The 19,222-nt window shown below is 41.6% G+C and overlaps 1 protein-coding gene across 4 annotated transcripts in view; it reads right to left on the bottom strand.

Annotated features, from left to right (window-relative positions):
• The window catches only part of PRKG1 (protein kinase cGMP-dependent 1), a 450,310-nt gene that overhangs the window by 387,974 nt on the left and 43,114 nt on the right, over window positions 1-19,222 (bottom strand). For all 4 annotated transcript variants that reach the window (XM_038180896.2, XM_038180894.2, XM_038180893.2 and 1 more), the window contains exon 2: window positions 6,832-6,998. In XM_038180896.2, the coding sequence (XP_038036824.1) occupies window positions 6,832-6,955 (124 nt within the window). In that variant the 5' untranslated portion in view covers window positions 6,956-6,998. The remainder of the gene's footprint in view (window positions 1-6,831; window positions 6,999-19,222) is intronic.

The following is a 19,222-nucleotide window of genomic DNA, read 5'->3' as shown; positions in this document are numbered from 1 at the left end:
ATGAAGGCTGCAGGCCTCCAGTAAGGAACAGTATCTCAGACTGCAGGAAAAATGTGCCGAACTCCAGCATGATGAAAAATAAATAAATAAATAAATAAAAATAAAAAAAGAAGACATTAAACAGATAAGTGAAGAAGACACTAATGCCACAGTACGTTTTTACAAAACCAGTGGGAAGTACAGTGAAAGACAGCTTCTGCAGAGGGTACTGATTTGTTGGCATGCTGTGCAGAAAACCCCATTTTGCCACAAATGTCTAATTGACTCCCTCCTACACACAGCCCCTTATGGACACTGAATAAATGCTCTCCAGTCTCAAGAGCCACCTAACATCTGTGCCTTGAGATGCTATTTTTTGATGTTTGCTTGGGAAGGCAGATCCAACCCTCTTGAAAAGAGGTTTAGAGGTTCAGGTAGAGCACAAAACACACACACTGAAAGGCAGCGTAAGTTTTTAAAGTAGAAGTGCCTCAATTGCGTTAGGAAAAACCCCAATTAGAGTGGATGCACCCATTATCACCTTCCCAAGCATCTTCAGGAGATGCTGAAAGGTGGCAAGGCAAGTTGGAATACCCAGCTATGTTACAAGGAGTGCATCTGGAAAAAGCACTGAAAACTGTCTGGGTCCTCCAACACAAAAGCTGCAACTTCGTGGTTCCACAAACGATATGAAGGGCCACCAACCCTGAGAAAGTCTAGTGAGGACACTGTTTGGGTGCACACGGCAGCCAGGCAGGTCCCCACCTGCATGAACTCAGCTCAGCCTCCCCACACATCACTGCAGCGCGCAGCACTGGCGCAAGATGCCCCAGCCCAAAAGAAATTGGGAGCAAAGGCATTTAGTCCACTTAAATCCAGCATGGGCCTCTGTTCTACATCTCGCTCTGGTTTAGAAAAAACAACCCAACCAAATGTTTTCTGAGAAGAGAAGGAACTGACTCAGAAGACCCTAGGGCTAGAAGAGCAATTATGTCCTATTAAATCAGATTCTTATTGAGACTAGTCCAAAAGAGACAACAGAGGGTCAGAGAGAGGTGACACGAAGACAGACTGAATGCAGTATTTGTGCATGATCGCATTTAGTAGCCAAGAGTCTGCAGTGATCACTCTCCCATTAAAAACAAAACAAAAAACACGTAACCGCATAATTGCCAAAAGCAAATAGGAGAGAGGGGTGATGTACTCCATCCAGCACACCTTCAGAAATGAGAACAAGGATAAGCATGCTGACCAGCAGATTAATGGTAAGCCTTATGGTACCAGAAAACTTGGGCAAAAGCTGTGATAACCCGCAGGCGGCAGCAAGTTGTCTTGAGGAAGACAGATAGTATCTACATGCCTACTCTGGTTTTTGATTCAGCAACAAAAATTCCAACAGACTGAGGAGTTGCTTTAAGATCCCAAGAATCTCATCTGAGACCAGACAGCTCTGCTGCCTCTGACGGCAGATCTTCTAGGGCCTCTTGCATTTCTCTCTGTAGTTCAAATGGCTGCAGAGACTGTATTTATCTTCCTCTGTGTTCCCTGAGCTTGACTTGCTTGCAAATCCTGCACTTTCTAGGAACGCGCTCCTCCCCATGATGTCTCCAACTCCCCAAACCCCACATCCCCATGAGAAAGCACAATTAGACGTTTCATTGCTTTGGAGAAGCTATGAAGAACAAAGCGCAAAACCAAGTCTCCCAAAGGAGAATCTCCTTGACTGAAGATTAAAGTAAAATGAAATTTAGTGGGTTTTCCTCTCAAATGTTGCTCTAAAAGATGGGATGGGGAAAACACAGGCTGATTCCCAGCATGGTCTCTCAGAAAACTGCTTCCTCCCTTCTCATCCCCACAGTGCCAGGAGCCCAATGGGTGTTGGCAGGGCTGCAACCTCAGTACCAACTTGCAGGACAAGCAATCAGGGAGGATTTTACAGCCCCCACTGCCAACACAAAAGGATAAGCCGCAAAATAGTTCATTCAAGTAATTTAAATCCCCTCCACACAACTCACTCTGTTACTTATTTCAATATTTCATCGGAATAGCAACAAGCATGAAAGAAGGGCTCTGTAAACCTAATAATATAGTTTCTAAAAAAATCAGAACAAAAAATTTTAACTGTTTATAGTGGCATGACTGTTATCCACATGAGAGCCCAAAACTTCTACGTTGTCACCTGGTTCATCTACAGCTCTGCCAATATATTTTCCTTTCATAATGCAGCCATCAAACACGACATCCTGCAGTTGACAGGTTCAGACAGAGAGGTAGCGCAAGAGGAAACATTTGGTTTCAGATGTGGGATATCACATTTATCCTCATTAGTGTGAGGTAACACCCACACATAACTCAAGGCTGTCAACACGGTACAGATCTAGATGCATCTCTCAGAAAGAGACCTTTCCAGGTTTTCACATTTTTAAGTGCTTTCAGAAAGTTTCAGAAATGCAATACCCAAAAAAGGCTTCAAGACAACCAATCCAAACCTGCAAAACATGAGCCTGGATAACACTTTTTCCTTTTCCCCTTAAAGAAAACTGGAGGTAATGGCCTAATTCTAGAGACAGAATATGACTGACCAGCAGAGATAAAACTGAGGTTTCTTTCAGACCAAAAAAATAATAAGACAAAAGTCTGTTCAACATCTGCTCGTATTAGTATGTATGAGCAGCATACTTACTAACAAAAAGGCAGTATTTCTGGTTAGCTTATTTTATCCTCAAAATTGCTTTACTTGCAGTCAGAGTGCCAGCATAGACTAGTTCAGATGCAGAAGCTACAACATCACTCATCCCTCTCTTCAATATCAGCTTCAAACACCCTGAAGGCATGCCTCTGCTGTAGGTGGTCAGAGCACGCTTGGTATTTTTTTTTCCATCAGTTTATGCCCAGAATAAATACTTACTTATACCACAACTAATTTTCACCTTCAAAGCACAGTTATAAGAGCAGTTTTTGGCTGTTGCACGAGAAGCAATGATCCTCAGGCTTTCGTGCTCAGGACACCATGTGGCACTGTGCAGCAGGGTTGTCCTAGAGAGTGACCCAGGAGGGCTCTCCAACAAGCACAGCTCTTGCTAGGTAGCTTCTAACGGCTGTACCTCATGAAAGCCCGTGAAGAAGTCCCCCAGAAAACCAGGTAATCTTCCACTTAAAAATCCTGCCTGTATTTCAATAACTTTTTTAACAACAACAAACAAAAGCCTTTACAAAAAAAAATTCTGAATGAAGAAACATAGAGCCAGTCCAAAAGTCCAGACACATAGCCAAAAGCGGGAAGTCTACTAGACCTACTTTTACAGACGTGATTGAGAATATTACTAGTCTCATCCTCTCAACATGGTAACTAACTGCACATCTAGCTTAGCCGTGCCCAACTGAAGAGCTATTCTATACAAACACCCTCTAAAGCCAGCTCCTGATCAGTGAACATTTAGGCTTGAGGGTGTTTAGATTAAGAGCTCCTCAATGGTGGATGTTTCCCTCCTGTTGGGCCTGAAGAACAAAATGTCATCCAGCTGAAGCATGGTACACGTGAGAGCCATGCTCCTACCCTCTTCACACTGGACAACAGCATGCTGGAGATGGAGAGCACATTTTCTCTTTCAACCTTATGCTGCTTTCCCTCTGATAGTATTTCACCTCAGTAACCCAGCGCTGCTCTGGCTCCTGATCGTAAAAAGAAATACCAGGAGGGCAGGACACCAGACACAAGGTAAAAATAATAGGACAAAGAACACAAGGAGTCAAACCTGCTATCACGGGTACTAATGGGCAAATGCATGAATGAAAGTGACTGTTCGTGCAAACCTGGTATCAGGCAGCAGCGAATTACCTTTCTGATAGAACCAAAGAGAACATGGGAAAGTAGAGTCAAGACTTCTCCTGACACTTTGCTGAGGTACAGCGCTACAGCCATTTCCACCCAAAAATATAGCAAGTCTGGACTTACTTTCAGAAATTGTAATCAAGCTACAGTAAAGAAAGAAGAGTTTGGGTTTTAACACTCATCATTATTCAGCCTTTTAAGATTCCCTGGGCTCAGCAAGTGTCACAGAGGTAAGTATTCTAACATCCAGGTCAAAGAACCAAAACACTCAAGGATCATAATTATAAAGGTCTCACCAAGACTAGCAGAATATTCAGGTCTAATAAGCCTTACAAGGATAAGCAGAAACTTAAAATGGAGACTATGGCCGCTTTACAGTAATAAAAGAGAATGCAGAAAGTAACAGTGAAAGTGATGGATGTTTTCAAATCCATCTTACTTAAATTATGATTTACAATTAGTCTAAGGAAACATCACCAATGTATCTCAGACTTCTGGTAAGAGGCTCTATCTAAATGTTAAATCATAAATTAGCATCTTGCCTGATAGTACTGGTTATCAAATTATCTTCATGAGTAATTTTAATTCATATTCATCACACTTATAACCCCAAGCAAGGAAGGAAAGAGGAATACATGGAAGAAACATTCGCAGTGTTTATGCAATTTTTGAGAAAATAAAATATGTCTCACTAATTTCATAAAGACAGGTTTTTCCAGCAGAACTCTATAAAGAATAAAGTTGTAGTTGGTCGTAGTTTTTTGTCTGTTTAATAATTGAAGAGATAGAGTGATAAGCCAAAATGAGCAAATGAGCCTGCTGTCATAACCATAACCCATCCCATTTGACAACATCATCTCCCATTTCCATTACTTCATCATCACTCATTGCATTATGTCTAACCGAAGACTATAAACTCTTCATAATTTTGTTTGTAAAGCATTATGCATATTTACATAGCTATCTAAATAATCTTAAATTAAATTACAAGACTGAACAAATACTGGGGGAGAGCCAAGTCATGCCCTCATACACAGGGAGCTGCCCGACAAGCAAGGATAAGCTAAAGAGCCCAAATGACACAATGTTGTCTTCCACATACAGTTGTTTTAGAAGACAAGAATCAGGGGACAGAGTTTGAAGCAACAGTTAGAAACATTTCTTAAATTCAGGGAAGTCAAAGCAGTAGCACACCATCACATACATCAAATAACAGTCATCTGAGTACCCAGCTATGTTCAACACTCCAAGCCATGGTGGAAAGAGGTCTGCTCACAAAGCCCCAAAAATACTCTCCAACGGATGCAAGGACACAACAGAAGATGAGTATGCGCTCATTGTGAAGGCGCTCTGTTGTTATAGGGCTTATCCAAGGGACAATGCTGAACATAACATCCAAAAGCAGTCATGCAGCAGAAACACTACAAGCATGCCTCTGACATGATGGCATTTTGGCAAACAAACGCAGAACTGTCTGATAAGAAACTGCACTACAAAAACACTTCACTATAGAAAAAAAAATAATATTCAGGTATTGTTTTAAAACAGTATGTTCTTACCGGTAGGACAGATCTTGCACTTCATCAAAATAGTTTCTGTATTCAAATGGAGTAGGACCGAAAAACCTACATCTTTCCAACATAATGCTAGGGTGGGAACATATTGTTTGCTTTGGAATCTCCCACTAACTACTTCCTAATGCAAAATACCATTTGAGTGTGCAGAATGTATAAATATTAAAAGCTAATGAAATTAAAGCTGTGCCCTGAGAAAGAATTTAACCTTAAAAGGGCAAAACCTTAAAGCTGTTTTCTGAAACTACTAAAGACCATTTGCAACTATACAACATTAAGACTTTGGCAGGAAACCATGTTTAAAGAATGGCTTACTGCCTTGAAAATATTTCTGTTTAAAAGAACAATTTAAGAAATTTATTTGTGCATGTAGAAATATATATAAACACACAAATTATACATAATCTGGAGTTTTCTCATATTCACTCAAAAGGCAAGCAGGAAACCTCTGTTCCAGTTGTGTATTATCTGGTCAAAATGCTTGCAAGTGTGTCAGCAGCACAAAGAGATTTTGTAAGCATCTATTCATGTGTATTGTACCAAATCAAACCAACAACTTATTTGTTGTGTTAGTCAAATTAAAACAGCAATGTTTTCTTCACAACACTATCAGATGCTAGAAAAGGGATGCAACAGTAAATGGACATGAGGCTTGATCAAGCTCAGTAACTCCTATAGATGAACATAGAATTCCTGTGAAAATACACATAAAATATGCCCAATTCAGCATACAAACTTAGAGAACTTGGAAAGAATAACACAAAATGCTAATAGCTGACGTTTTGGAAAAGCAGAGTGCTGTCAACACCCATCCAGCTAAAAGGTTTTCAGAAACCTGATGGCTCCCAGGAACAACAGAACACCACTGCTGCTCTCATGTTCCACCAGGAAGACAGAACCCTGCCACGACACGTACTGTGACAAATCAGACATGCTAAACTGCAGATGATACACTTATTTTGTGCGCAAGGCAGAAAAATACTACTTTCTATCATGAAACACATTGCTTCTGCAGAGATCCCACATGCTTTGACACTATTTAAAAGCTCATTCTCTCAATACCCTATAAGGTAGCAAGCTATTACCACATTCTACTTGTTTTACCATGATTTCCCATTTTCATAACACCATTATTTCTGTTACGTCCCTAATGTATACAGCAAAGAACTGATATTGCCTCAAAGCCAAAGAACTATATTTAATGGAGGCTTATTCCAACAGATCTCAGTGCTGGGTTAAGAGCTTTAACCCTCTTTCTTTATATAGGGAAGCACACATTTCTGGTATGGAATTTTCCAGGCAAAAGTAGTCCACACAATTCTTCGACAGCCATATTTAGACAACGTTTTTAACCTCTTTCTTCAAAATGATTTTTCCCATGAAATACAGCTTTCATCTGCATATGTTGCATAAAAGGAAAAGAACTGTTAGCATTTTCAACCATACCTTCCATGACATACACCAGGGAACCCACATCTCCCTCCTTGATGATGCAGCTGTCTTTGCCATACTCCACGGGATACATACAATCCACAATCTCCTGGATCTGTGACAGTTCCAAATTCTTCATGAAGTCATTGTCAAGGATTGCTTCCTTTATTAGCTCCTTGGACCTGCAAGGAAAAAAAAAAAAAAGGCAAGATTTATCCATTTGTCCACCCACTAAGCTCAATAATACCACATGAAGTTTAGCACAACCACATCCCGCCCTAATGACCATTTTGTTGGAAAAAAAAAATCCAAACTTTTTCCTTCGAAATCTGATGAAATCCATTTGTAGAGAAGTTTAAAAAAAAAATCTTGTAACTAGTTCTGTAAATAATTTTAGATAGTTTTGAAATGAAAATAGATCTCAGGCAATTGCAAGATCCCCTTTTAGCTTTGAGTTTAGCTACATCTATAACACAAAGAATAACAGAGCTACTTGAAATATCTTCCATATACAAAACTGAAAGGCTGTACAAACAAGAAGTTCAAGGATTTATTACGTAGTTTATTATATTTCTATTAAATGACACAAACTGGAGGATACAAGAGTGTGATACTGCAGTGATCCCCTGAGTATTAATCAAATACCAAAGACAATCACATTCAACAGAGGAAGCACCACTATTACAGGAATAACATCACCAATTCATTTCTTGGAAGACTAACTGGGAAATTTAAAAGTTATATTAGCATGCCCAAAATTATACATGCAGTTCTGACTTGGCATGCAATGGGGTTAAGAGTCCAAAGTTCTAAACTGTGACGAACTTATACGGATACAGGTTCTTATGAAAACACAAATTTCATCATCTAAATCTCTTTGGGAGACTGTCCAGATGGGTACATAGTAGAACCCACACATTCTCTTCAGTCACAGAAGGGTTTGGGCCAGAAGGGACCTTAACAATCGCTAAATTCCAGCCCTGCCACGGGCAGGGACACCTCCCACCAGCCCAGGCTGCTGAAGGGCCACCGTGAGCGTAATGCTATGACAGGAAATGAGCAACAAAACCACTGAAGTGTTTCCCCTGATTTTCCTGAGATTCAGTCTCAACAACTACACTGTTTGTCACACCATCGGTCACACCCAGGTGGAGCCTCCAAGCTTCCCTTCAGGCTGTAACTATCACACTATGGCATTTCCTAAAGGCCCCTGCAGCAGCTTGTGCAAATGAGCAAGTGAGGATGCTAAACCAACATCCAGACAAAACTAGAGCCTCTCAAAGCACCTACGGGTGGACACCGGCTCCTCAGTGCTTCATTTCTGAACTGTTTGCTAACATGGACGTAGCCCAGCTGCCTGCAGAGCTTATGCATTACGATGAGTTTTGTGGTTTTGAAATATGAGTATGATACAAGTCTTTCAAGGACAGGATCCATGAGTGGATCACGGCTTCCTGGAAAAGAACCGGACTGGGCTGTCAGAAGCCCAAACCAGTCCGTAGGCCTTGCAGACATTCTGCCCCTGTCATGGTGCTTTTCAAGTAAGCCTCAAGGTTACATAGAGCACAGGTTTAATCCTTCAACATTTAAAATGTTTTCTATGCGTTCGATAGCTTTGGAGTTATTTCAACAAAATGTACAACTAGGCATCAAAGGCCACCAGCACGGACCCCCTGCCACACGGGATGTGAAGCAGGCTGGCCTTCAAGTACTGTCTGCAGGAAGGCACGGGCTCGGACTGCTGCAGAAACCTGATTGTCTCCAGAAATTTAGTTTAACTTCACACACCATCACTCTAATTCCTTGTGCAGGCCAATCAAAGCCACAAAAAGAACAGCTACGTCTGTGCTGTTTTTGCTTTCAGCAACGAAGAAGCCGGCAATCCGTAAGGCTGCCTAGATGACAGATACCCGCTTTCCTCACTCGCTCCTTCTGTGCTATGGCATGGCTACGCTTTTCTGTGCTGTGCCTTGACTAAGTACTGCTCTTCTGGTCTCAGCCACCCCCACAGGGCCCCGAAACCCTCATAACAAAGCCACTAATTATTAGCATTACTCAAACAGCATGCTGAAGAAGAAAGCATAATAAAAGCTTTCACATTAGTCATATCAACCAGCATTACAATTTCAGCCATTTCTTTCATTCCAAGGCTCAAAATGAGGCTTTCTGCCTGATAAAATAAAGCCAGCCTTTCAAGCGGAGTGTTTGTAAGAATGCCCACGAGAGTCCATAAGGAATTGAGGCATGGTGAGTGTCAGACCACCCCTGTAGTTTGGGGGTCCACAGCAAGAAAGCGATGCTTTTCTTACAGGAATCAAGCACTGCGAAGGATTTGAAAGGATCTGGGAAACTTGGTCTACATGACAGCAAAGGAGCACCACAGAGCCTAAGAAAATCGACTGCAAGTTCATTCTGGGGAGAAGCAGCGGAACATACATGAGATGAACCAGCTTGGGGATTTTGTGAGCCCAACAATATTCTGATTAAACCCCAGGGGTACATCTGAACCAACAGCTACATGGCCTCAAAAGCCTCTACCCTTCAACAGAGAAATAATGGAGAAATTAAAGTTCAGAGGCCCACCAAGTCATCCAAATGCTCTTAACAACAAAAATACACAGGCATTAGAAGGAGAAGCACACCGGTCACATTAGCAGCAGTTTCATCCCTGCCACACCTCAGCATCTTAGAATTCAATATCTCCATAGAGCAGACTGCATACATACTCAGTCACATGTGAGTACAACCGAAACACGTATTATTATTTAAGGATGATTAGTTAAAATGAGACTTCCAATACAGGCAACCTGATATGGCAGAAAAACACCTCAGGAGGTGCTTGTTGAAGGAGCAGGCACCTCATGAACCAAACTCCAGGTTTTCCAGCGCATTCACATCAAACCAAACTATGCTTCGTAGTTTGTAAGCCACAAACCTATTATTCTGCAAATATTCCATCCATCCTCCCAAAAACGCAAAGCTTAGCTTGACATATTTGAAAATTAGTTGATACTAAAAATACATTGTCATAACTACAATAAGATTTACTCTATAGTTCCCTGCAAGAGAATATTCGTAAGTCTAATAATTTAAAAAATTATTCATGCAATGTAGATTACCACTCCGCATACTCGCACATGCGAGGCCTTCAGCAACTTACATATTATTTTATTACACAGTTTTCTTTCAATGTAATTCCCCGATGAAATTTCAGGTAAATAGATTTTTTTTCTTTTTGTTTTTATATGAAATGAAACTAAAAGCATATAAATTAGCTTATAGTTCACAACGGAGCCATAACTAAAAATTTTCTGAACCGCATCATTCCTTATTCATAACTGTTAGTATTTGAAGACTGCATCTATCACAGACGTGTTAATACCCAAGACTACCTATTGGTACACAAAAAGATATTAAAAATGGCCAAAAATACACTGCTTCAAGTAAGTGGTTTAAATAAGATGCAGCGGTTTCATTATCTTTCCTTTTGAAGAGCATTTAGTCTGCATTTTCTGATTAAAATTTCTAACAGAAAGAAGCTGCAAACAGAAAAGTCCACAATATTTATAATGTAATAGACATTTTCCAAGTGACCCTGCTTTAGGAACGGGACATTTTCATGAATATTTACTTGGTGCTGAATTGAATGGCTCCTAATGTAGAGAGAGGGTCATTCAGAGCAGACAGTAGTAGCTGTCATCTTTTACCCTCCAGAGGTGGGAATCTGGCACTACGCAATTACTGTTTTTATGAAAAAATTATGACCAAAAGCTAGAACTAGCTTTTGAACTAACAGGAACTAGGTGAACAGTTTAAAAAAATAAATAAAATACAATGGCACCATCCTCTGGGGCACATTCTTTCCCAAATGAGTTTAAGCCCACCACAGTAACTAATAAGGCAACAGTAGGAACAAGCTAATTGCATCCTAATTGCAAAAGTCATGCAAAAAGCACCTTAAGAAGCTTGCTAAAAACATATATACTATGCACCAAGTGGCCTGCCTGATTGGGAACACCCCTCAGAAGAAAAGCATATAAAGTTGCACTATTTGCATGCTGCCAGCCCCTACCAGTCCCCCTACCAGACTACCCCAGTCCCCTGACTTCAGCAACACTACCAGCTCCCCCAGCAAGGCAGACTAGCAGCTCAGGAGCAGCAAAATGCCTGCAAAACATGCATCCACAGTTTCTGTCGCAGCAGATGGGCTGGGACTTTATTGCAGTGGCCGTCAGATGCAGAATCTGACCCAGAATTTTGCTCAAGACCCTGCTGCTCACCTGTCAGCTACACAAGCTAACATGAAGGCAGAAGATAAAAACTTTGCTTTGTAGCAGACGCAACAAAATCTGAAATGTTTACACAGCCCTAGGTAAGAAGCAAAGTTAATGCTACAGTAACTTGCAGCATACACAGCAATACACCAAACCCTGTGTTACAGTCCCTTGTTACTCTGTCAGTAATTTACATTTTACAAAGAGCAAAATTAATAGTCATCTCAGTCTCTTAACACACAGCAAAAATACACATTCTCTAGGCTAGATTTGTACTTTCAAGCATGTAAAATAAATATTAGAACAAAAAGTTAAACTTTGTCCCAAAAGGTCTTATTTCAACATTGGAAAAAACTGCTCACTGAGTGTAGGGAAAGGATGAATTTAAGGGCAGATGGGAAGGCTACTGCAATACACACCTACGGAAGCTTACAGAAATTCAAAGCCTTCTTTGACATGAACTGCATGGATACAAACAGCATCAGTTTGCAACAGAGTCAGGATGAACCTCAGGCTCAAATGGAGAACAGAGGAGCATCAAGAAAAACAAGGAATCAAGAGTTCAGTTAAACAACGCTAACAAAGAAGATCTGGAAGCAGATCTGAATGTTACTGTGTTCATAACAGCACAGCTATGTACCAAAACCATTTTAAACCATCAGGCTGATGCAAAGAAGAAAAATGAAAAGCAATGTAGTAGGCAAACAGGCTGGAAGATGTCTCCAAAGAAAAAAGAAAAATTAAAAAATATATATATATATACATTTTGTACTGACTTACCACTCTACAGTTTGTTTTTTGTTTTGTTTTGTTTTTCTTCTAAGAAGCCTTCCTTAGCTGTTCCTCCCTCTGAACTTTAAAGAAAAATTTTCATTAGGAACTTTTATGGCAATGCTGATGTGGGGATAACTGTTTTTGTAGAGCCTCCCCCATCAAGAGTCTGCAAACTATTAAAAATGACCCAAAGCACCATATTTAGGAGAGAAACAACTACAGGCATTTGACCAGAGGCAGCTCACCTGCAGGGCTGAACGTTAAAGCAGGAGAAGTACAGCTCCCTACAAGATGATGACTTGGTATTTACACTGATAGGGTAAAGCTTGCTCAGCACTATTAGGATCAATAGCGTCTTTCTTGGTCTGTTCCTTCATTGCTGTAACATGTGCTAAATAAACAGAACAGATGTACATCGTTTATACCTAACCAACAATTAAAATATATTAAGACTATCTGTAGGTATTTATGCCCAGTCTCTACCTTTGGGAACTTCCCTATCAATACCTTCCCACTGAGTTCAGCTCATTTCAATAGGTATGAAACATGGAAAACACTGACTGCTTCTCAACCAGAATATAATGGGTAACACAAGAGCCCAGGCAATTCCTACAACAATCGTCTGTTTAAAATACACACCATGAAATGTTTGAAAGTGTTTACTTCCACAAAATGTGGCTATGGAAAAAAAACACTTCTTTCCAAAAAGAGAAAACACAGGCAAGCATTAGGCCTGCTCCAGCTTTCCAGAAGCTATTCAGTGGGATACAAATACACTGCAAGAAGTGTTCAATAAAATTCTTAGGAATTTTTCTCTTGCTTATGCCTGGACATACCTCCATTCCATACTGGGGGATCCATTCTAATTGACACAAGAAGCAAAGACCACAAACTTCTCACAGATTTTGGAAAGCTCTTTGCTCAAAGCCCACATTCACAGTGCATTTATTTAACTGATTCTAAGCCCTTGTGTATGTAAGGAAAGCACATATGCTCATGTACTGCTCTTGGAAGAAGACCTCAATATCCTCTCTTTAACCACCAACAGAACACAACCTCTGACAGAAGGATGTATGGTTAATCCCCAAGGACAGCAACTTCAGAACAGTCAAGTTAAGTCATTTGCATGAGATATTTTAGAAGTTCTCTTCGGAGATGCTCCTTTCAGCACAAAAAAGCCCACACCTTCCAAAAACCAGTAATATACAGACACAAAAGCCCTGCCATAAAACTGCTGCTGCTTGCTATATGATCGTTCAATCCACCAAGTGGCCTGTATTTCCTGCACAGCCACGTACTTATCTGGAATCTTTATCGCCTTGCTTCTGGTTATGAATACAGTCACATGGCTAGTTATACGAACAGAGGTCTAAAAATATCAGCTTAAAAATCATAAAGGCTTCAGTGATAACAAAATGACTGTCAACAAAGACAGCAATTAAAATCTCTTCCTTGCACTGTTATTTATTGTAGGTATCCCCTCAGTTCCTGCAGAAGAAAGAAGACAGAAAGTAGAACTCAGATTATTATTTGATCCCTCAACCACCAACTTCAACTCTGCCGCAAGGTAGTTTTGAAACAAAAGCGTTTATGTTGTAATAAAAATTACTTTTGACAAGTCAATTATAGAAAGGTGGAGGCCTCCCTCAGCAACTGCCCTGGGAGATTTTGCATTAAAGCCTGGCAGCACAGTAACAAACACTTGTAGGATAAGGCAGCATACACTTTTTGCATGACAGCATGGCACTAGAAACACCAGCTTTCTGGAGTACATAATACTGGATAATGTCTTTAACCAATAAAGCCTCCAAATGAATAAATGGATCCTCTTTTAAGACTCGCACACGTTCCATATTAGAAGAGCACTACAGAAAAGACCTTTTGGTAAAAATCTCAGTCTTGCTGGTACTGTTATGCCATTAATAACTAATAACTCTACATTAGCTATTTGTTTTGGCTATGGATAAAGACCACTTTAAATGTTTCTTAAAGGGAAATTTAAATATAACTCCAGAGAGCTATTTTTGACTAACCAACTGGAAATAGAGTAGGACTCAAGCCCAGGACTGAAGAACATGGAAACGTTTTACTATACTCCTGATTTTTTCATAGCACTTGCCTTTCCCACAACATACAGCCCCCAGCATGTCTTCAAGTCGCAAGAAAAAATTTCTGAGCGGGATCTTAAACATTTTCGGCTGAGACCGCTACTGCACAGTTGGATGTAAAAATATGTTCTTCAGAGGAATACACTAAAAAAAATTTAACTGACATTTTGATTAAAGAGACTAGCAACAGGGAAAGCAACTGTGTCCTGATCTAAATCTTTAAAAAAAGGAAAATAAACCCCACATTTACAGTGTGCTTGTATTTAAACACGACTTATAGTTGCAGAATAGAGGAGCTCTGTCAAGAACGTGTCGATCAGACAGCTCCAGTTAGGATTTCTAAATATATCAGTAAAACATGCAGATCATTTACACTGTTGCTTATTATATCTTATTTTGGCATTTGATATTTAAGAAGCAAAATAATTTAAGGAAAAGAATGCGAAACTCTCCTTTCAGCTACACTGAAAAGTGTTGTTTGGATAAAAATATGGTAGGCAAGTGATATGGTTTGTGTTTTTTTGGGGGGGATTAACCGCAGTATTTTAACATCTCACCCCACATATCTTAATTTACCACCCTTTTCTAGGCTAGTATTTTGCATCCTACAAAAGAACAGCTTTAGATACTGGAAAATGGCACTCTCAGTAAGGGAAAGTCATCTCTCACCAACCACAATTTGCCTACTTCTGAAATGGCTGACACTTCTCAGGAACTCCCACACAGGCTTCACTTTGAGAAACCATTACCAGTACCTCCAAACAGGGCTGAGTGGCTACTTCCTTAGGTGAAGGGAACGGTGTGAGCTGTGGGCAGCTAGCCTGGAAAAACATGGAAACATGTAGCAAGGGCATGGTGAAGAGGAATAGGACATCTCTCAGATGGTTGCATGCCTGGCCAGAAAATAGTGGTCTTTTGAGGGATGTTATTCTCACACATCTCTCAGTTTTGGTGCTCACATCCAGCGTGACTGTGCCGGAGACTTTTCACACCAACAGAAATAGCAGAGAAAACATATGTAGCCATATGCCACAATGCCAAGGGATGAAGCAACAACCCGAACTCCCAAACTCCTCCAGGAGGATTCAGCTGGCAAGACTGAGCTGTGGAGATCCAGACAACACATCTTGAAGGTCGCAACAGTGTATCTTGAAAAGAACCACCTACTTACTTTTAGAACAAGAGTTTCTCCATCCATCAAGCAATTACACACGCACACTTCCACTCGTGGCAGCTCCAAGCAGCGAGCTCTGGCTGGAGGCAGGTATCAGGAGTCTAGCTAAATGGCAACTAAAACAGTTCCCCAAAGTTTATTAGCATACTTGGAGGTCTGCATGGCTTCATAGTGATAGATGAACATGTAGACAGAGAACTGCATTTAGATGCCCTGGAGAAGCAAGTCACTGATAGCTGCTACAGAGATGGACTTCACCCTGGTGGAATAAGCAGGAAACCTGCCAAGTGGATGATAACCTAATTTAAATAGATGCAGAAATCCAATTAGAGATCCTCTGAGCAGAGACAGCTCATTCTTGTCTCTTGGATTAGAGGCTACAAACACGTTGCAAGCCTTTCTAAATGTGCTGTTGTCCAGGCAAAATGAATGTGCTCTGCAGAAGCACTTTGCTCCTCCTCAGCAGAAGAACAACAGGGAAAGCTATCACGACACTGTAAATACATAGCTGCTTCCAATGTAAGCTTAGTAGGGGCTTCACAGGGAATGTGATTTATGGAAAAAAGTGATGGAGATTTAACGTCAGTCACTGATTCACCTAACACTTCTGACGGATGCTACTGTCACTAGGGAAGTTCCTTCAGCCCGTCTGCTTTTCTGCTGCCTGGCGAAGTCCGCGGTTTAAATGCTATAGGTGCTCAACAGCAGAACCCAGACAAGCATTTGGAGTCTCAGTCCTTAAATAAATAATGTCCGGGATTTTAGGGAGAAGCACTTCTTCTCTCTTTAAGGGTCAGCAAAAGGACTGACGTTAGCAGCCGTGCTTTGGGGTGTAAATATTTGGAAGACGTATGGGATTATCTGCACAGCACTCTCGCCCCAGCCGAGCGCTGAGGAGCAGGCTGCGGGGACGAACAGGCGAGCGCTGCCGACGGATCTGCTTCCAGAGAGGTCACCTGGGGATACAGCAATCGTGGGAGCCGTGGGAGCACTATCGTGCAGGCTCTGTCTAGCCTCCTAATAAACCCGATTACAGCTGGGCAAGCACCTTTTGGCAGACAGCATGAACTCTACGGAACCTGGTCAACAACTTCGTAACGTTTAAATGGAGAAAGAACAGCAGCAGGAAACTCAAACAGCGTCCACGGAAAAGCAGTGAGGCTGGGGCTCACGGCAGAAATTCAGAGAAATTGCCCAATTCCCACGTATACTGTATCGAGACAAACTCCAGAGATACCTGCAACCTACTCTGCCCCATCCAGCCAAGTGTAAACGCAAGTCAGAAAAGTTAAAATTAATGCTTTGAAGAGTAACACTGGGAAATATGACATCGGAAGGACACCGAGTTCAAGCGGAAGGCAAGGAAAAGATTAAGCGATTTTAAAGACTCTAGGAAATGGCCCTTCTTTGATCAAAATAACTGCCCTCCAGGGGCCTTGAATGTTTCCAGGAATTTCAGTCTGAAAGCACACCATCAGGAGAAACATCCTATTTCTTGCAAAGAGGACGATACTTTTGTACAAGCAGTGCAGTAGTAGCCTCACATTTTATGGCATCATTTGCCTTCAGGGAACACTAACAGGAATGGACCTCTATGAAAATAAAAGGAGGATGCAGCACCATAAATGCGTACTGCCAAGGTAGAGCCGAGGAACAGCATGCTCATCTGGGAAATCATCCCTCAGAGCAAGTTTTGGAGATTACCCCTGCAAGCATTTGCAACCTATTGGTGTTCCAGCCTAACAGTAAAGCAAGCCATAATCCCAGCACAAGAAACACTGAGGTATTCCCAAGAGAAAGCTCTGCTCTTTACAAGCAGGGGTATTTCAACCAGAAACAAGAGCACCACTTGTTTCTTGAGTATAGACTGCAGCGTGCATTAAGCAGATTGCCATTCTACCTCCCTCGGCAAGCCAAGAAAGCAATTCCTTTAATAAGGCAGGAAAGCTCAAGATTCATTCTGCTGAGATGTGAGTGATGGGAGACGTACATATTTGCCATCACAGGACGGGCTCTGCAGACAGCAAACAAGGCTCAGTTCTCAAAGGCAGGGTGCATGACACGCAACTGCAGCTTCTTGCTGTCACATCAGGGGATGGGGGAATTCCCTGTCAAGCACTGCAAAAGGACTGAGTGAACACGAGATGAGATGATGGCAATACAAGTGCAACGGAAGAGACAACGGATACTGAGCTGGTGGTAGGTAAATCCACAAATGCATACAGCAACGAGGATTTGAAAGTGCAAACAATCGTGTTAGAGAAAATACCAAGGGTTTACCTGAATACCACTGAGAGGAAAATAAGAGTTTCAAAGCTTTAATAAGGAGAGTATCTTTGATCTTCAAGCCTCTGGGATGGTCCTCTTATGCACTCCCAAGTGACAGGGCCTGAAACACCAACCCACCCCTACAAATGATGCCCTGGCTCTCAGATTTGATAAACCAGGTGAAATCCAAAGGAAGACATCACTTGGCTATCGGCATCCCACGCTTCAGCACTGCTGCAGGAACGCTAACAGTAACTCAGTCATGTATGTTTCTCCCAAAATGCTTGTAACGTCGCATACAGAAGATGGATGGGTTTGTTGTGTACCGACTTCAGAGCACCACTGCAGCGTATGCTACAGCTGTGGGCAGTTATCAATGCCCCTGCTCCCCGTAATCTGCGATGAAGTAGTGCCACCAGCCTGCTGCCCAGGTCCTTCAGAGATGGCCACCTGGAAGGCTGTAAACAGGGCTCCTCACGTGGAGAAACAGCCCTGAAGGCTGAGAACAGACAGAAAGCACATAAGCCACAACAGAGCACAGAACTAAGTTACATTTATCTGCAGCGTATGAACAGCAAAGTAAGTTTGCTCACAGACCTAACGTACTTCATGTTTATTTTCTTTTCTTTGCGTTACTACCCTGTATTTACTTTCCACTTTCCCAGCACCCTTATGTCTTATCACCTTCCCACACCACCTTCAAAATCAGAAATGCCTGCTTCAAACATGACAGCTTCGGATCATCTTTCTTCTTCCTTTAAGTACCTTACTTGACATTCTTAGGGCATCACACCATGGTTTCCTTTCCTCTTTTCCCCTACCACTCAGATTTGACGAAACTGCAGCCTGCAACAGGAGACAACCAGGCAGCTGAGCCTCAGGCCAGGAGGCAAAGGTCTGAAGGAAGACACAGCCAGCCTGGAAACAGAACTGAATAGAGACAGGGGCCCCAAGGCTTTCACCTGGAAAATCACAGAGGAAGCAACCGAGGTACTCGCATTAGATTTGGAGGGAAAAGGGGGAAAATGCACACAAAAATGTGGGAGAGTAAATCGGTGTGTCACTGAGACAGGAACGGCAGTCCTCCCTACACCACATGTGTGATTCTCTAGGGAACCAGCCAGTTTCCTCTGTCCCAAATGTCTGATAGGGTTAGGGATGCAGTTTTGTTCACTCTGAAAAGCACCTCTACAATTATCCCACATTCTCAGTTTGTTCTACAGTCCACAGGCTGCGTTTTGGAAATATTTACATGAAGGGATACACAGAGAGAGCTAACAAGAGATGGAGAAGATATGCATGCCAAAGAGCTGAGTTATTTTGGTGTAGGAAACAGGAACTGCAGAGAGCTGAAACAATTTTAAATCCCATTTAACCCTGACAGGCCTAAAGAATGTTACTTAAATGACATTTAAGTGCATTTTAAAGACATCCAGACAGTTCTTTGCCCCAAAGTCAAAAGCAGATACAAGCTCTTGGCATACATGTTAATACAACACAAATTCAAGAGGAGAACGGGGCTAGGAAGGTGAGCCCAAGAGTATGTTAAAGCAAAGAGCCATGAAAGTAACTGACACAGATTCCTGGAAATAAAAACACTCCCCTGTAGCAAGTTTATGGAAGAAAAGCACCCAAACCTTTGAAGTGAGTGAGGAAATAGCAGAACTTTCAACCGTTGGGTGTTTTTGTTGTTTTCTACAACCTAAATTCAGTCTATTATCTCCTCTCTGCCAGCAAACAGCAACAGCAGCCAGAGCTGAAAGACAGCTCCATGACAGCAGCGAGGCACAGCAGCCTGTCTCTGCACA

This window comes from Anas platyrhynchos, chromosome 6, assembly GCF_047663525.1.
Source record: "Anas platyrhynchos isolate ZD024472 breed Pekin duck chromosome 6, IASCAAS_PekinDuck_T2T, whole genome shotgun sequence".
Lineage (NCBI taxonomy): Eukaryota > Metazoa > Chordata > Aves > Anseriformes > Anatidae > Anas > Anas platyrhynchos.
This window is presented reverse-complemented; position numbering and strand designations above follow the sequence as displayed.